The sequence below is a fragment of the Pelophylax lessonae genome (genome assembly GCF_965119305.1).
Source record: "Pelophylax lessonae genome assembly, chromosome: 7".
In the NCBI taxonomy this organism is placed as follows: domain Eukaryota; kingdom Metazoa; phylum Chordata; class Amphibia; order Anura; family Ranidae; genus Pelophylax; species Pelophylax lessonae.
In genome coordinates, this window is record NC_138774.1 from 59,231,724 (window position 1) to 59,248,818 (window position 17,095).

The window sequence follows — 17,095 nt, forward strand, 5'->3', positions numbered from 1 at the left end:
CCAGCAACAGTAGACTCCCACAGGCAACAATGGACCCCTCCCTCAACAGTAGATCCCTCCCAGCAACAATTAACCCCTCTCCAGCAACAAAAGATCCTCCACCAGCAACAATAAACCTCCCAAGCCACACTAGACCCCCACACAAAAATAGATTCCCCCAGTAGCCATCAGTAGACCCTCCAGCACACTCTAGTACCCCTTGCCATTACATACATTCTGTGCTGGAGGTGCCAGAACTGCGTTCCCCCCATATTCCCGCTAAAAAAAAAAGCCCTGCCACCTAGTCAGACTCAACTTTTGCTTTTTCTCAACTTTGTACTGTATATGTAATACAACAATGCTTGAATGCCCCATGTCCTGACCAGTGCGCTTGATTTCAGACTATGCTCTTTCTTCTGTAATTTACTTTTCTGACAATAGTGAGATCTGAATTTGGGGGGGGGGGGTACTGAACGCTGTGGCACCCTTATTTTCCCTAAAATTTGAAGGGCAGAAACACAAACTGATACATTTAAATTTCATGTATGTGCCAGGCATCCATATAAGGTGACACATTTGACAAACCACAGTCCAGGTTAAGATACATTTGACAAAAAACAGACAAAAATTTGACAAAAATCACTGTCTAGAACAGTGATGGCGAACCTTGGCATCCCAGATGTTTTGGAACTACATTTCCCATGATGCTCCACTACACTGTAGAGTGCATGAGCATCTTGGGAAATGTAGTCCCAAAACATCTGGGGTGCCAAGGTTCGCCATCTCTGGTCTAGAAGAATAGTTTGCGCAATACACATCTGTGAGGCTGTTTTTTTTTACATTTCAACTTTAATTCATATTCCATAACTCCTACAGTAATGGAATTATCTTCCAAAAAGTAGCTACACTAATGTATAAGAAGATGCCAATCAGACACCAAACATACCTAATTGTCATGGTCCAGAAAGCTAATGAGACACAATAAACATCCTAAGGGTCCATGCACACATAAAAATTGCTGCTTCTGCAGGAGTTTTGTGTTTTGACTGTAGAGGCAACTCAATGTTATTCTGTGTCCATGGACATTAGGATGATAATTTAAACTCAACATTTAGAGGCAGAAAAAAACCCTTCTGGTTTGCATTTCTGATTGGAGCTTTCTGGCAGAAAAAAACACTAAACACTCCTACACTCGCCTCAACTGTGTACAATAACGCTCTATATGAGTATTTTTTTCTGCCAAGGGAATTGGTGTTTTTTTAAGCCCAGTAGGCATAGAGCCCAAGAGAAACAGATCTGGTATCTAACAAATCGTAATTCTATTCTGCTAAATATTATGCTGGCAGTTGGATTGTGAAACCTTGTCAGATTGAAAAATAGATGTATTCTGGGGAAGGGTGTGTCTGCTGAGCCTAATAAAATACTCTCCAGCTCAGATACAGCACACCCCTCTGACACTTCGATAGGGTAGAGCTAACTAGGAGACACCCTCTAGAACACGGGTATTGAACTGAAATTCAAGGAGATCCAGTCAGTAAAATATTCTTTCAGCAGAGGTCCAAATATAATGTTTGTGCTATGGCTCAGATCCTTCACATCACAGCTAGCCCTTTACATCACAGCGCCCCCCCCCCCCCACCTTTACATCACAGTCTCCTCTTTACATCACAGCGCCCCCCCACCTTTACATCAGTGACCTCAGTCACATCATTGCCCCCTCCTTACATCAGTGTCCTCAGTCCCTCCTTCACATCACACCCTCCCCCCCCCTTTACATCACAGTCTCCTCTTTACATCACAGCGCCCACCCACCTTTACATCATTGCCCCCTCCTTACATCAGTGTCCTCAGTCCCTCCTTCACATCACACCCCCCCCCCCCCTTTACATCACAGTCCCCTCTTTACATCACAGTGCCCCCCATCTTTACATCACAGTCTCCTCTTTACATCACAGCGCCCCCCCCACCTTTACATACCAGTCTCCTCTTTACATCACAGCGCCCCCCCCCCACCTTTATATCAGTGACCTCAGTCACATCATTGCCCCCTCCTTACATCAGCGTCCTCAGTCCCCCCTTCACATCACAACCCTCCTCTTTACATCACAGCACCCCCCACCTTTACATCACAGTCTCCTCTTTACATCAGTGTCCTCAATCCCTCCTCAACTCAACCCCCTCCCCAATTACATTCACAGTCCTCCCACCCCTTTTACCTCGGTGTCCTCAGCCCCCCCCCCCCCTTCACATCACAAACCCCCTTTACATCACAGTTCTCCTCTCCACATCGTTGTTCTCAATCCATCTTCATCCTCCCCATTACATCACAGTCCTCCCTCCCCTTTTAGAACAGTGTCCTCAGTTCCCCATTCACACCACAGCCCCCCCCCCCCCTTAACACAGTTCTCCTCTTTATATCAAGTACCTCAATCCCTCCTCAACTCAACCACCCCACCCATTACATCATTACATCACAGTCCTCCCTCCCCTTTTACATCAGTGTCCTCAGCCCCCCCCCCCCTTCACATCGCAAACCCCCTTCACATCTCAGCCCATCAGTGCTTGTATTAGTCTCCCTTTCATGTTACAGTCCCCTGCCACTTTACATCACGATCCCCCCTTTATATCAGTGTCCCTAGAGAATAGTATAGGGGGGGCAGGAGAGAATAGTATAGGGGGGCAGGAGAGAATAGTACAGGGGGGCCAGGAGAAAATAGTACAGGGGGGCCAGGAGAGAATAGTACAGCGGGGGCAGGAGAGAATAGTATGGGGGGGGCCAGGGGAGAACAGTACAGGGGGGCCAGGGGAGAACAGTACAGGGAGGCCAGGAGAGAATAGTACAGGGGGTCCAGGAGAGAATAGTAGAGCAGGGGCAGGAGAGAATAGTACAGCGGGGGCAGGAGAAAATTTTATGGGGAAGGAGGCAGGAGATAATAGTATAGGGGTGCCTAGAGAGAATAGTATAGGGGGGCCAGGAGAGAATAGTATAGGGGGCCTAGGAGAGAATAGTATAGGGGGCCCAGGAGAGAAATTGATAAGCCCTGTCAATTTCTCTCCTGGGCCCCCTATACTATTCTCTCCTTGCCCCCTGTACTATCCTCTCTTGGCCCCCCTGTACTGTTCTCTCCTAGCCCCCTATACTATTCTCTCCAGGCCCCCTGTACTATTCTCTCCTGCCCCCCTCCCATACTATCCTTTCCTTGCCCCCCTGTACCATTCTCTCCTGGACCCCCTATACTGATATCAGATATTTATATCAGATGGGGGACAGGAGAGAAAGATATAGTACGGGGGGGGGGGGCAGGAGAGAAAAGTATAATATGGGGGAGGGGGCAGGAAGAAACTGAAGGGTACAATGTTGGCATCTGTAGAGGTTTACTGTGAACCTCATGCAAAGTAGCTCAGGGAAGCTGCTGGATTGCAATCATGATCTGCTGTTCATCACAAGCGCAGGCGTATTTCGCGCGCCGATTCTCGTCCCTCCCTCCTCTCCCATCCCTCCCAAGTAATGTCACACCTACAGACAGGCTCCTGGGATGGATGGGAGGGGAGTGCTGCCCACAACAGGTGCAGGACAGTGATGCCAGTTTTCCTCCGCAGTCTGTCTGGGGATTTGATCTGGCATTCATCTGCTTGTGATGAACGGTAGATCGTGGCGGAACCCCTGGGGACCTCTCGCGGAACCCCTGGGGACCTCTCGCGGAACCCCGGTGTTCCACGGAACCCTGGTTGAGAAACACTGCTTTAGAGGAAGAGTTACTTTACCAACATGTGAAATTTGAACAACCTACTATATGTAACTTAATAAAAAAAACGTTATGCTCACTTTTGCATTGCTTTTGGTATAGCCCCTGTATCATGACTACAAAACATCACCCCCTCTCTTCTTCTCAATAACCGTGTGTAAGGTGTTCAATCATCTACAAAAGAGAGCTGGGAACAATGTAACTGCTAACAGTCAGAGACCAGAGGAAGATGGCCGGATCAACAGTTCTTCATCACTTATAAAACAGCTATAACAAAATGCTGTAAGGATATATATACTCCCCAAAAGGGAGCAAATAATTGAAGTTAAAATGACGCATTGTATTGTGGAAATGGTTACAATCAGTGCTATCAATACATTTGCTCTGACATCAGGCTTTGCAGGTTTTACAGGTCTAATTCACAGAAAATACTACCGGCACTTCACGCCATGGGGTGTATTATATCAATATTTCTCTCTTCTCCATCCTTTCACAACTAGCTAGGATATATCTGCCCTCCACTGGACCACTATAAACATTGATTATCTACTTCTCCTGGATCTTTATTTATCTCAATAATCCTAATAACCTTCACTCCCATCTCTGCACATTTTTCGGCTTCTCCTCCCACTTGGCTTATCAGTTCAATGAAACTTTTATCAGTGTGACATTCTGTAAGTGATGCTAATGCACAGAGTAGTACATAAGCTCATATATAATTGATGCACTTGTAAAGGTTAACCCTTCCATGGCTGCGTGTTTGAACAAGGTGTAGGCAATCTGTGGCCCGTCAGTCAATGTGGAACCTCAAGATGCTTATAGTATCTTGCAGGGCATGAAACAGAGGGGGCATGGTTGGAACGCTAAAGGATGCTTGAAAAATCAGTTCATACATTGGCAATCTATTGGTCTTCAAGCAACTGTTAATCAAAGCTTCCTTGTTGCTGTATCTCTAGCTCAGGAGTCTTCAAACTGTGGCCCGCAGGCCAAATCTGGCCTGCTGCAAGATTTTATCTGGCCCTCTGAGGACTTTAACCACTTAAGCTCCGGAAGATTTTACCCCCTTCCTGACCAGGGCCTATTTGCGATTTGGCACTGCATAACTTTAACGGACAATTGCGCGGACGTGCGACATTGTACCCAAATGAAATTGATGTCCTTTTTTTCCCCACAAACAGAGCTTTCTTTTGGTGGTATTTGATCACCTGTGCGATTTTTTGATTGTGCGCTATAAACAAAAAAAGAGCGTAAATTTTGCAAAAATAACAATATTTTTCACATTTTTTTATATGAAATTCCCCAAAAAAAATGTAAAAATCAAAATGTTTTTAACATTTTAGGCCAATTTGTTTTACGCTACATATTTTTGGTAAAAAAAATTTCAAAAAGCGTATTTTGATTGGTTTTCGCAAAATTTATTGCGTTTACTAACTAAGGGAAAGATTTTTGTCATTTTTGTTGTTTTTTTTTTTTAACGAGTAATGGCGGCGATCTGCGATTTTTTTTTTGCGAGACTTCGACATTACGGCGGACAGATCGGACCCTTGACTGACATTTTTGACACTTTTGGGGTTACCAGTGACATTACTACAGTAATCAGTGCTATACATATGCACTGTTACTGTAAAATGACACTGGCAGTGAAGGGGTTAACTTTTTTTGAGAGGGAGGGGTTGTGTGTGTCCCTAGGGGCGTGATTCTAACTGTGATTGGCTGTGGCTTGAGGTGTAGGAACAGTGATCAACGGTCCTACATAGTAGAACCGTATGATCACTGTTCTTACACAGGGGAGAATGACAGGCGGCTTTGTTTACATCAGCCGCTTGCCCTTCTCCCGCTCTAACAGACGATCGCGAGTGCCCGGCGGACCCGATGCACACGTGCGGGGAGGTCCGTGACCGAGCGGGAGCGCGCCTCCGGCGGCGCGCGCTCGCTCCCCAGAGCCTCACAGGCTAGTGACGTACCCATACGTCACTTTGCCTGTGAGGGGCTGACCGCCGCAGTATATGTACTTGCGGCGGTCGGCAAGTGGTTAATGAGGACTGAGGACTTTGATGGTAAATCTGATGTAAGGGGGACTCCAAGGTAAGGTGGATTTTGATGGGGATTCTGATGTAAGGGGGGACTCTGATGTAAGGGGGACTCCAGTGTAAAGCAGACTTTAATAGGGACTCTGTTATAAGAGGGGGCTTTGATAGGCTCAAACCAGGTTGAGCTACCAGCTCGGTGCAGTAATCCAAATGATATAGACAAACATTTCCTCAAGTTTATTGGGAATTTCTTTGCTTTGTTTTACACTTTTAAATTCTGCTGATTACAAAAAAAAACTCAAGTTATAATGTATTTATAGATTCATACATTTTTATTTTTTTTTGTCCCGTGAAAATTTGTAAAATATATGATGTGGCCCCTGTACTAAAATGTTTGGAGACCTTTGCTTTAGCTCAGGGGTCTCCAAACTTTTTAAACAAAGGGCCAGTTTACTATCCTTCAAACTTTAGGGGGGCCAAACTGTGGCCAGTGGGAGAAGAAAATGTTCTGACATCAAAGGGATTAAACAATGTTCCATCATTGGGATCATTGGAAGGAATAGTACCCCATCATTGGTATCAGTAGGAGAAATAGTGTCCCGTCATTGGTATCAGTAGGAGAAATAGTGTCCCATCATTGGTGTGAGTGGTAGGAATACTGCCCCATCATTGGTGTCAGTGGCTGGAATAATGCCCCATCATTGATGTCAGTGGGAGGAATAATGCCCCATCATTGGTGTCAGTGGGAGGAATAGTGCCCCATCATTGGTGTCAGTGGGAGGAATACTGCCCCATCATTGGTGTCAGTGGGAGGAATACTGCCCCATCATTGGTGTCAATGGGAGGAATAGTGTCCCATCATTAGTGTCAGTGGAAAGAATAGTGTCCCATTTTGGTGTCAGGGGAGGAATAGTGCCCTATCACTGGTATCAGTGGGAGGAATAGTGCCCTATAATTGGTATCAGTGGAAGGAATTGTGCCCCATCATTGGTGTCAGTGGGAGGAATAGTGCCCCATCATCGGTGTCAGTGGGAGGAGTACTGCCCGACATTGGTGTCAATGGGAGGAATAATCATTGATGTCAGTGGGAGGAATAATGCCCCATCACTGGTGTCAGTGGGAGGAATAGTGCCCCATCACTGGTGTCAGTGGGAGGAATAGTGCCCCATCATTGGTGTCAGTGGGAGGAATAGTGCCCCATCATTGGTGTCAGTGGGAGGAATACTGCCCCATCATTGGTGTCAGTGGGAGGAATACTGCCCCATCATTGGTATCAATAGAAGGAATAGTGCATCATCATTGGTATTAATGGGAGGAATAGTGTTCCATCATTAGTGTCAGTGGAAAGAATAGTGTCCCATTTTGGTGTCAGGGGAGGAATAGTGCCCTATCACTGGTATCAGTGGGAGAATAGTGGTCCATCATTGGTATCAGTGGGAGGAATAGTGCACTATCATTGATATCAGTGGGAGGAATAGTGCACCATCGTTGTTGACAGTGGAAGGAATAGTTCCTCATCATTGGTGTCAGTGGAAAGAATAGTGCCCCATTGTTGGTGTCAGTGTCAGGAACTATGTCCCACTGCTGCTGATGGTGGGGGGGATAATGCCCCAAGAGCCAAGCAAAAGCAAAACAAAGGGCCACATCAGGCTCCTGGGCCACAGTTTGGAGACAACTGCTCTAGCTGAACACTGCAAGCTAACAATAGTACTGGAGCACTAATATGGTGGGAGGTACAGCCACTGTCAAAGAGTGGAAAGGGTTCTTTATAATAAGAGCTGTGAAAATGTGAAATCATTTTCCATGGGAGCTAGTTCTAGCCAGCACAGAAAATTGCTTCAAAGCTAAATGAGTTTATAAATGCACAAAATATAACTGGCTATTAATATTTACAAGATACCCACATTACTATTTCCTACCAGAACTTGTTCTCTGGGCATTACAGGATGTAAAAACATGGAACAAATAGTCAATGCAAACAAGTTGTTGACCTTTTTATTCCTTTAGCAATTCTCGCTGCCCAATCATTATTTATTCAGATACTTACAGCTGCAACATGCCTACCGGGTAGAATTTGGCTCAAGTCAGATCACTGTGCCATAGTCCCCTCCTGAGGTCACGAGACCCCGACATTGCTTAAATCTATGTCTGAAGTTTATGCAGGGCTGAAAACCTCTGGGACTGTAGCAGTAAGGGTGTTCCACATTGGAGATTGGATGCCCCAAGCCTGGACACAGGATTTGGACAATATATGGACACTCCCTTTCCAACAATTAGTGTTGGTTTGTGACTGCCTAATCCAATTTAAAATAGTACACCAGGCAAACTTGACTCCAAATAGGCTAAGACACTACCTCGACTGGAGCTACATGCTGGAGATGCACATCAGAACAGGCCAACTATTTACTTATCCTCTGGCTCTGAAACAAAATTGGGTATTTTTTTTTTGGAGGGGGGGGGGGGGTTGGGTGCGTAATAGATTTAATTTAAGCTCTATTATTCACATACCTCTAGATGTAACTGTCTGGGAATGGTTGAAGCATTGTACCCAAACAGGGTAATTCAAACTTTGCTGAAATAACTGCTCGAGTATGCTAATAAAGCCATTATATTAAGATTGAAAAGACAAGAACTGCCCATGCTTTCGTTTTGGAAGTTGTTGGTAAATTATGCATTTTTATATAGGAGGTGACCCATGAGAGCAGGGGATTCCTAGTAAAATTCTACTGAATCTGGACACCATGGTTAGATTCACAACAGACAACCTGATTATAGGATTGGGAGGCTTTGCTCTTGATTGGTTGGGCAAGACCTTGCTCAGTCTGGATAAATTGGTGCAAGTCAGTGTCAGGCTTGTACGGTCACGAAGCAACCCTCGTTTTATTTATTGCGATGACATCAGGATAATACTTGTATTACCCCCTTAAGGTTGTGCTTCCATTCCATCTGACAAGACCCCTACAGGGATATGAGTCCTGCCATCTCTTCTGTCCATTCGGGTGAGGTCGTCCTCTTAAAACTTCCCTGTGTTGCATGAGATGCTTAACTCCATACTCTAGTGCACAGGTGTCAAACACAAGGCCCGCGGGCCGAATCCGGCCCTCCAGGCCATTTTATGTGGCCTTCGCACCTCTCCTGTAGCTGCAGGAGAGCTCCAGTCCCCCTCCAAACGTTATACTAACTGCTTTCCAGCAATGCCTCCAGCTTCTTCCCAGCAGCACCACAAGGTAAGGGAGGTGCACTGTGACGTAAGGGAGGGTGGGGGACTCAACTTTTGATGGTGGAAAGGCTTTTGACGTCTTATGTAAGGGTAGGGGATGCTCTTGACATCTAGTCTTACAGATACAACCGGCCCTTTTGAGGGCAATCATAATGCTGATGCGGCCCGTGATTAAATTGAGTTTGACACCCCTGCTCTAGTGTAATAGCTATATGTGTGGGTGGATATGGATTGTGTACCTAGGTTGTTGGGTTGTAACTATGACTCTCTATGACAGGGTTTCTCAACCAGGGTTCTATGGAACTCTGGGATTCCTCCAGATGTTGCTAAGTGTTCATTTAGCAATGAAGAGTTTCTAACGCCCAGTAACCACCAATATCAATTATCTTTTTTTTTAGCGTTTTCTAAGGTGAGCAGTTTTCCTACTGGTCAACAGTATAAAAGTGTCCTTCTCCCACTTACCATTCATTTTAGGGGTCCTTCTCCCATTGGGCTACCAAAGTATGGGACCACCTCACCAACTACCAACAAAAGAATGCACTTTTCTACTGACTATCAATGTAAGGGGCACTACAATTTTCACCGATGGTGTTTCTTTTCTGGCCATTATTATTATTTGTTCCATTCCATGACTGTTACTGAAACAATTTTTTCTTAGAGAGCAGGGGAGTGGTAAAAAAATAATTTGCTTTGGGCATAAAATATGCTAAATACTCTATTTTCTTCCCTCGGCTTCCCCGAGATAGAAAAATGATTTCAAGGGTTCCTCTCTGTGTTAAAAAGTTAGAGAAAGGCTACCCTATGGTGATCATGCTCACTTGCTGGTGGCTGAAGACAGGCTGGACCTACTATTTGTCAGTTTCCAGCATGAAACTGGTCTTTAACAGCTCAACTCCATGCTGACCCAACTGCCCAGTGGGGCACTTTGGTAAGGTTTGAGTTGCTTAGGATAGTTCCAAGGGACTATAAGGAGTGTTTGTGGCTATTTTTGGGGAGACATTTGTCGATTAACAATTAGTGATAGGGCAGCGCGTGAAGGCTAGAGCATTGCTTGGATAAGCGGAAGGTGTAGATTAAAAAGCTTTTCTTCTTCTCAGACTTAGCATCAGATACTATTGGCACTTTTCCACTGCTGTCAATCACAGCCAGAGAGCTGGGGACAGGGCCAAGCCGCAACTATTGGCACTTTTCCACTGCAAGTACCGGCTCGGCTCTACTCGGCCCTGCTTGGCCCGGTTTGCTTTTCCACTGCTGGTACCGCATGGTACGGTGTTGTAACGGTTCGGTACGGTTTGGTATGGTTTGCTTTTCCACTAAAGTAGTACTAAAGTTAACCACTTAAGCCCCGGAAGATTTTACCCCCTTCCTGACCAGGGGGTATTTTGCGATTCGGCACTGCGTGACTTTAACGGACAATTGCGCGGCCGTGCGACGCTGTATCTAAACGAATTTGGCGTCCTTTTTTTGCCACAAACAGAGCTTTCTTTTGGTGGTATTTGATCACCTGTGCGATTTTTTGATTGTGCGCTATAAACAAAAAAAGAGCGTAAATTTTGCAAAAATAACAATATTTTTCACATTTTTTTATATGAAATTCCCCAAAAAAAATGTAAAAATCAAAATTTTTTTAACATTTTCAGCCAATTTGTTTTATGCTACCTATGTTTGGTAAAAAAAATTGCAAAAAGCGTATTTTGATTGGTTTGCGCAAAAGTTATCGCGTTTACTAACAAAGGGAAAGATTTTTGTTTATTTTGTTGTTTTTTTTTAACGCGTAATGGCGGCGATCTGCGATTTTTTTTGCGGTACTGCGACATTGCGGCGGACAGATCGGACCCTTGACTGACATTTTTGACACTTTTGGGGTTACCAGTGACATTTCTACAGTAATCAGTGCTATACATATGCACTGTTACTGTAAAAATACACTGGCAGTGAAGGGGTTAACTTTTTTTGAAAGGGAGGGGCTATGTGTGTCCCTAGGGGCGTGCTTTCTACTGTGATTGGCTGTGGCTTTAGATGTATGAAGAGTGATCAACGGTTCTACATAGTAGAACCGTATGATCATCCTTCATACACAGGGGAGAATGACAGGCAGCTTGTTTACACAAGCCGCCTGACTTTCTCCCTCTCCCCCGCCGATCGCAGAGTGACCGGCGGACATCGGGTCCGCCGGTCACAAGCGCGGGGGGGTCCGTGACCACGTGGGAGCGGGAGCGCGCCTCCGGGGGCGCGCGCTCGCTCCCTAGACCCTCACAAGCTAGTGACGTAGCCCTACGTCACTTTGCCTGTGAGGGGCTGACTGCCGACGTAGATCGGCGTTAGGCAGTCGGCAAGTGGTTAAGTGGGTGGGATAACAACGATTCTCTGACCAATCGGTGGCTAGTAGTGACTGCATGCAAAGGATTGTGGGATATGGTACAGGGTATGGTACGTCTTGGAACCACAATCGAGGTGGTACTGTTTTAGAGAGCTGTACCGTTCGGTTCCATGCAGTGGAAAAGCGCCGCCGTACTGTACCGAACCGTTCCTACACCGTAAAATGCAGTACCAGCAGTGGAAAAGCACAAAAGCGAGCCGAACTGTTCGGTTCCATGCAGTGGAAAAGAACCATAAATGTGCCTTCATGTAAAGTGCATACGTGAAGCTGGCTATATATTAGAAGATTTTGGAACAAATGTTTGTACGAAAATTTGTATGAAAATTCTCAGAACATTTGATGCCTTGAACTTTTTGTTGGAAAGTTCCGTACCTCAAAATTTCATTTGCATTTAACATTCGATTTTAGAACAAATTAACTTTCCTGAACAAAAACTTCATACACTATTAGAAATTAATTCCTTGAAGAAAAAATGTCCATGTTGCTCCTTCGAATTTCCTCGTCACTGAAGTTGAAAACGAACATCGTTTGGACTACACTATCAATTAGCAAATCAAAGAAGCATTCTTAAAATGAAGAATTTCGAACTTCTACTAGTGTATAGCCAGCTTAAGGCCAGTCATAAATGCACAGATTTCCACATTCATGCTAAAGCATGAATTGAGGAATCTCCACTGACGGGTATTGTGTTCCAGAGAATGGGCTTTTCAATCTATAACCATATAGAATGATACCTCCATATACTAGGGTTTGCGGTGCCAATACTAAGCATTTGCATGAGTATCGGTACTCGTGCAAATGCTCCGATACCTGAAACCTATACTTTGAGGCTAGTTCTTTCAGGTGACAGTGGGCAATTATCAAATGTTAAAGTGTTTGCTACCCTGAAAAAAAAAAATATATATATAGAGATCCTTATAGTAGATTAAACAGGACAGTGCTTGTGCTGTCTAATCTGCCCCTCTGGAAACTGTAAAAAACCTGGCTGATCCTGCCACTTCCTTGTCCCCATCTGTGTGCTGACCACAATAATCATGGCTAATGAGCCCTGACTACCATGGTCTACCCGCCTGCCTCCATCATCTGCTGTGTTTCCTCTCCGCTCTCCCCCTCCCCTCCCTGACTGTCAGCTCAGGAGCCTGTGTCACTGTCTTTGTCTCGGCCCCACCCCCCTGCTGCTGATTATATAAAAGGACAATGTCACTGCCAGCCCCTCTCTTTTAAGCTCCCATCCTGCACTATATAAGTGTTTGTAAGAAACAAAGCCTCTAAATACCTTTTTGTGAAGTAGCCTCAGGCCGATCACGTGACTCCCGGCCGCTCTAATACTACATTCCAGGGCTATAGCGGGAGGAGCTGATCGGCCAGCTCGGTGGTCACTTGACTCCCGGCTCAGCGCCTCCTGCTGTAGCCCTGGATCGTAATAGCAGAGCGGCCGGGAGTCACGTGACCGGCCTGAAGATACAGCACAAAAAGCTATTTAGAGGCATCGTTTCTTACAAACAGTGCAGGATGGGAGCTTGAAAGAGAGAGGCTGGCAGCAAGTCATAATTTAGGACTACAAACCCTTTAAGGAATGGGGCGGCTGCGTCCTTAACAACCGATGACTCATTCAGCTGTCAGTGGGGTTCCCCCTGTTAGCAGCTGAAGTGTAACTGAAGTCCCAACAATTGGAGCTGTCAAAAAAAAAAAAAACCAGCTGAGAGAAAAAAGAAACATTGTTTCTTTTTGTATCTCACTGTTTTTCTTCATCTACAGATCAAAGGGATGATCTTCGATCTTCAGATGAAGTCAGTTTAAAGCAACCTGTCAAGTAAAAAAAAAATTATTTATTTTTTGGTTTTTATTAAATGTTCCTCTGTTTAACCCCTTATTACCCCTTAATTTACTCTAATCAGACTTAATTAACCCATGTTTTCTCTTACATTTAATTATTTTCCTGCTGATTTTTTTTTTTAATTCACTTCTATTTTTTTAAACTAATAACAATTAAAACTTTTTTTTTTGTTTGCTTTGTTCATTAATATTTTTACACCTTTAACATATATTTACACGTTTCACATTGAAAAAAGCGCAGAATGAAAAAAAAATGTATTTAATTTGTAAATAACTTAAAAATGCCTGTATCTAAAAAAAAAAGGGGGGGGGGGATCTATAGGAGTCCATTGGGAAATCCCATAAAAAGTTTCACTTGTGTTGACTGCTGCGGCACTTCTTTTTTGACGGTATTGGAGCCTCTTGCAAACTGTAAAGATACATAAATGGAGCAAGAAGGTGCCATCTAAGTGTACACATGTTTTAAAAAAGGGACTGCACTCACAAAGTGTGAAAATTGGGCATGCAAAGTTCTCATCCTCCTCGGGATAAACCAGATGACAGTCATGTGGATCCTATAGATGTATCAAGGTCCGCTTCCTGCTGTATCCAGTGGATTCACAAATTGATGGTCTGTGTAGAATAGCCCTACAAGCAGGCAGCTCTGGATCTCCAAGGATGGAGCAAGCCCCAATGTGTAGTGTCGGAAGGCTTCAGCCGGACCCGCTGACATGCAGGGGAAGAGAGCAGTGCAGCTAGGCGCCTTGACCAGCCATAACCAGGTTGGAACTGAAGCCGGTATGGAGATCTTGTCCAACTGGCGTCGGACCGTGATGGCGTCACAAAATAGGTGGTGAAGTAGGCAGCAACATGTTTTGGAGCCTCCTAGCTCCTTGGTCAGACTAAAAGATTTGAAGAAAGCGGACCTTGATACATCTATGGCACAGGTGTCAAACACAAGGCCCGCGGGCCGAATCCGGCCCTCCAGGCCATTTTATGTGGCCCTCACACCTCTCCTGTAGCTGCAGGAGAGCTCCAGTCCTCCTCTAGACCTTATACTTTCTGCTTTCCAGCAATGCCTCCAGCTTCTTCCCAGCAGCAGCAAAAGGTAAGGGGGGTGCACTGTGATGTAAGGGAGGGTGGGGGACTCAACTTCTGATGGCGGAGAGGCTCTTGATGTCTTATGTAAGGGTAGGGGATGCTCTTGACATCTAGTCTTACAGATACAACCGGCCCTTTTGAGGGCAATCATAATGCTGATGTGGCCCGCGATTAAATTGAGTTTGACACCCCTGATCTATGGGATTCACATGACTGTCATCTGGTTTATCCGGAGGAGGATGAGAACTTTGCATGCCCAATTCCCACGCTTTGTGAGTGCAATCCTTTTTTACTACATGTGTCTTATCAATAAATAGGTACACTTAGATGGCTGCGCCTTCTTGTTCCATTTATCGTTACAACTCCATATCGAACCCTATGGACTAAGACTGGGATGCCATCAAAAATTTCATGTGCGTGTAAAGGCAGGTATCCCAATACTTTTGGTAATATAGTGTAAGTGTTCTTATACTAAAAGTCAGCAGCTACAGTACTTGTAGCTGCTGACTTTTTCTATTTTTTTTTTTTTGGGGGGGGGGGGGGGGGAGCTTGGAGCTCCTTATTATTCAGTTGTCAAAGGAACACAGGAGGATTTTCCCTAACCTCTTGCTCTGGTGACCACTACTACTTTTGAATTTCCCCATACTTTTTGTTTCGGTGACAATAGCGACCAGGCCAGAGGGCTAAATCTCCCAAGCAGAGTCATAGATAGAAATAAAAACTTCATCTAAGCCAAATGGTCTAACTAAAAAGAAAAACAATGCCTTTCTGTACACTTTAAGAAAAGTAGATGAGCTGAAAATTCTTTCCAAATGAATAATTGAAAGATGTGGCAAAAGCTTGGCTTTACTGAGACCGCAAAATGGGAATGGGAATCCGTTCACTCGCCCTCCCTCGGACCATTCTCTGCTTAAGCCGCCACCATTATCACCCAACGTTACAACGAGGTGAAAGGATTCATCCTTTTCTTACAGGTAGTGTGGGATTTTTCTGTACGTAATGATAATAAGAAAGTTTATGATGCAGAGCTATAAGAATTTCATGATACATCTGGTCAATGGCGAAAAACTAAAAATAGCAATGAAAATTAGCAGAGGCACATTTTTCAAACCAACGGCCGTTCCTGGAAGTCAGGAACATTTGTCAGCTCTGGCGTAAGCTACAGTATGGCAGGGACCAGTGAATGCCTCCTCTGAAAAGGACTTTATCAGCTCTGTACAAATATAAGTAATATATATGATTTGGCCACATCCTGTTTTGCAAGCTAACACGCCGTGCTGCACAGTGTAACCAGCTGAACGGGCAACAGACAGATAATATCTCCCATTATTGTTAGTGACAATACTGAGCCAGTGAGCCCTGTGGGTTAACCCAAAAATGCCTACTCACCTTCGGTTTGGCTCCGGTGCCAAGGTCGCATAGTGCCAAGACGGCTATGAGAACAGATAGGAGTTGCAACCAGCTTCCTGCCATCACTTGGGTTTTCTTCGCTTATTGGCATCTGCAAAAAAATACTATGAAGCGGCCTTATGAAGGGAGGAAGGGGATGTCCCCACCACAGTTTCCTTTGTACTACCTGTTCAGGAGGAGATGACGTGATGTGGAAAAGGGGACCTCCCTTTAAGGTTGGGGAAATTACCATAAAAAGATTTGGGACATATCTTAAAAATTACATGACCAAGTCACTCTTAGAAAAGTTATTCAAAATAAAACCACAATTAAACTGAAGATAAATGCATAGCTGAGTAATTTACAGTATAAGAACTTTATAAAGGCTTTAAGAATGGGAGCTTGGTTTTCCCCTTTTGGGGTACCTTTTCTGTGTATTACTATGGAGATGACAACAGTATAGTGTGCCTTTGTGTAGGCTCCAATAAAATATATGAAGAAGGAAGCCATCTCTAGGGCCTTTTTTCTACATATTTCTATAGAGGTGAAAACCTTATAGTGCCCCTTAAGTAGAGACTCCATAAGAAATTCCTCACTGGGACACTCACCATGTTTTCCTACTGAGTTGCCAGCATTATACTGCCCCTAGTGGAGTCTCCTTGGAAATGAAGTAGAATGCACTCCTCTCCGGGACATTCATGTATTCCAAGGGAGATGCCTGTGCTATAACACCACCTGTAGGGTCTCCATAAAAAAAGCTTTTATTTTTTTGGGCACATTCTCCATGTATTCTTATAGGGATGCCAGCATTGTAGGGCCTCCTAGCTGAGTCTCACTTGAAATATAATGGCGAATGCACTCCTCTGTGGAGCATATTCTTCATGTATGCCAGCATTATAAAGAGAATGCACTCCTCTCTGTGGCATGCCCCTATGCATTTAATTGAAAATGCCAGAATGATAGTGCCCCTAGAGAAGCCTCCATAGCAAAATGTGAATAAAGCACTACTATCTGAGGCATAGCATGCATGCCTGCATTATAGTCCCCCCTATGTAACTAATACACTACTCTCTGTGGCATGCCCCCATGCTTTACTATAGAGATGCCAGCATTATAGTGCCCCCCTAGTAGAGATCCTATATAAATATATTGTGAATGCACTATTCTCCATAGTTGCTAGTATTATACTGTCCCCTAATGGAGTTTATGTAGAATACATGAAGAATGCACTTCTTTCTGGGGCATATTCTCCATGTATGCCAGCCATATAGTGCCCCTTAGTGAAGTCTGGTAGGAATATATAGAAAATGTATTGCTATATGGGGGTATTTTCCTGTATTCTTATAGAGATGCCAGCATTGGAGTGTCCCTTAGTTTAGCCTCAATGTGAATGTATGGAAATTGCACTCCTCTTTAGGGCATATCCTCTATGTAT

General features: G+C 44.5%; 1 protein-coding gene across 2 annotated transcripts in view; it reads right to left on the reverse strand.

Moving 5' to 3' along the window:
* LOC309560973 (lymphotoxin-beta-like) overlaps nt 1-15,811 on the reverse strand; it is a 35,228-nt gene extending 19,417 nt beyond the window's left edge. For both annotated transcript variants that reach the window (XM_082264677.1, XM_082264678.1), the window contains exon 1: nt 15,661-15,811. In XM_082264677.1, coding sequence (XP_082120803.1) covers nt 15,661-15,772 — 112 coding nt within the window. In that variant the 5' untranslated portion in view covers nt 15,773-15,811. The remainder of the gene's footprint in view (nt 1-15,660) is intronic.
* Between the last annotated feature and the right edge of the window lie 1,284 nt (nt 15,812-17,095).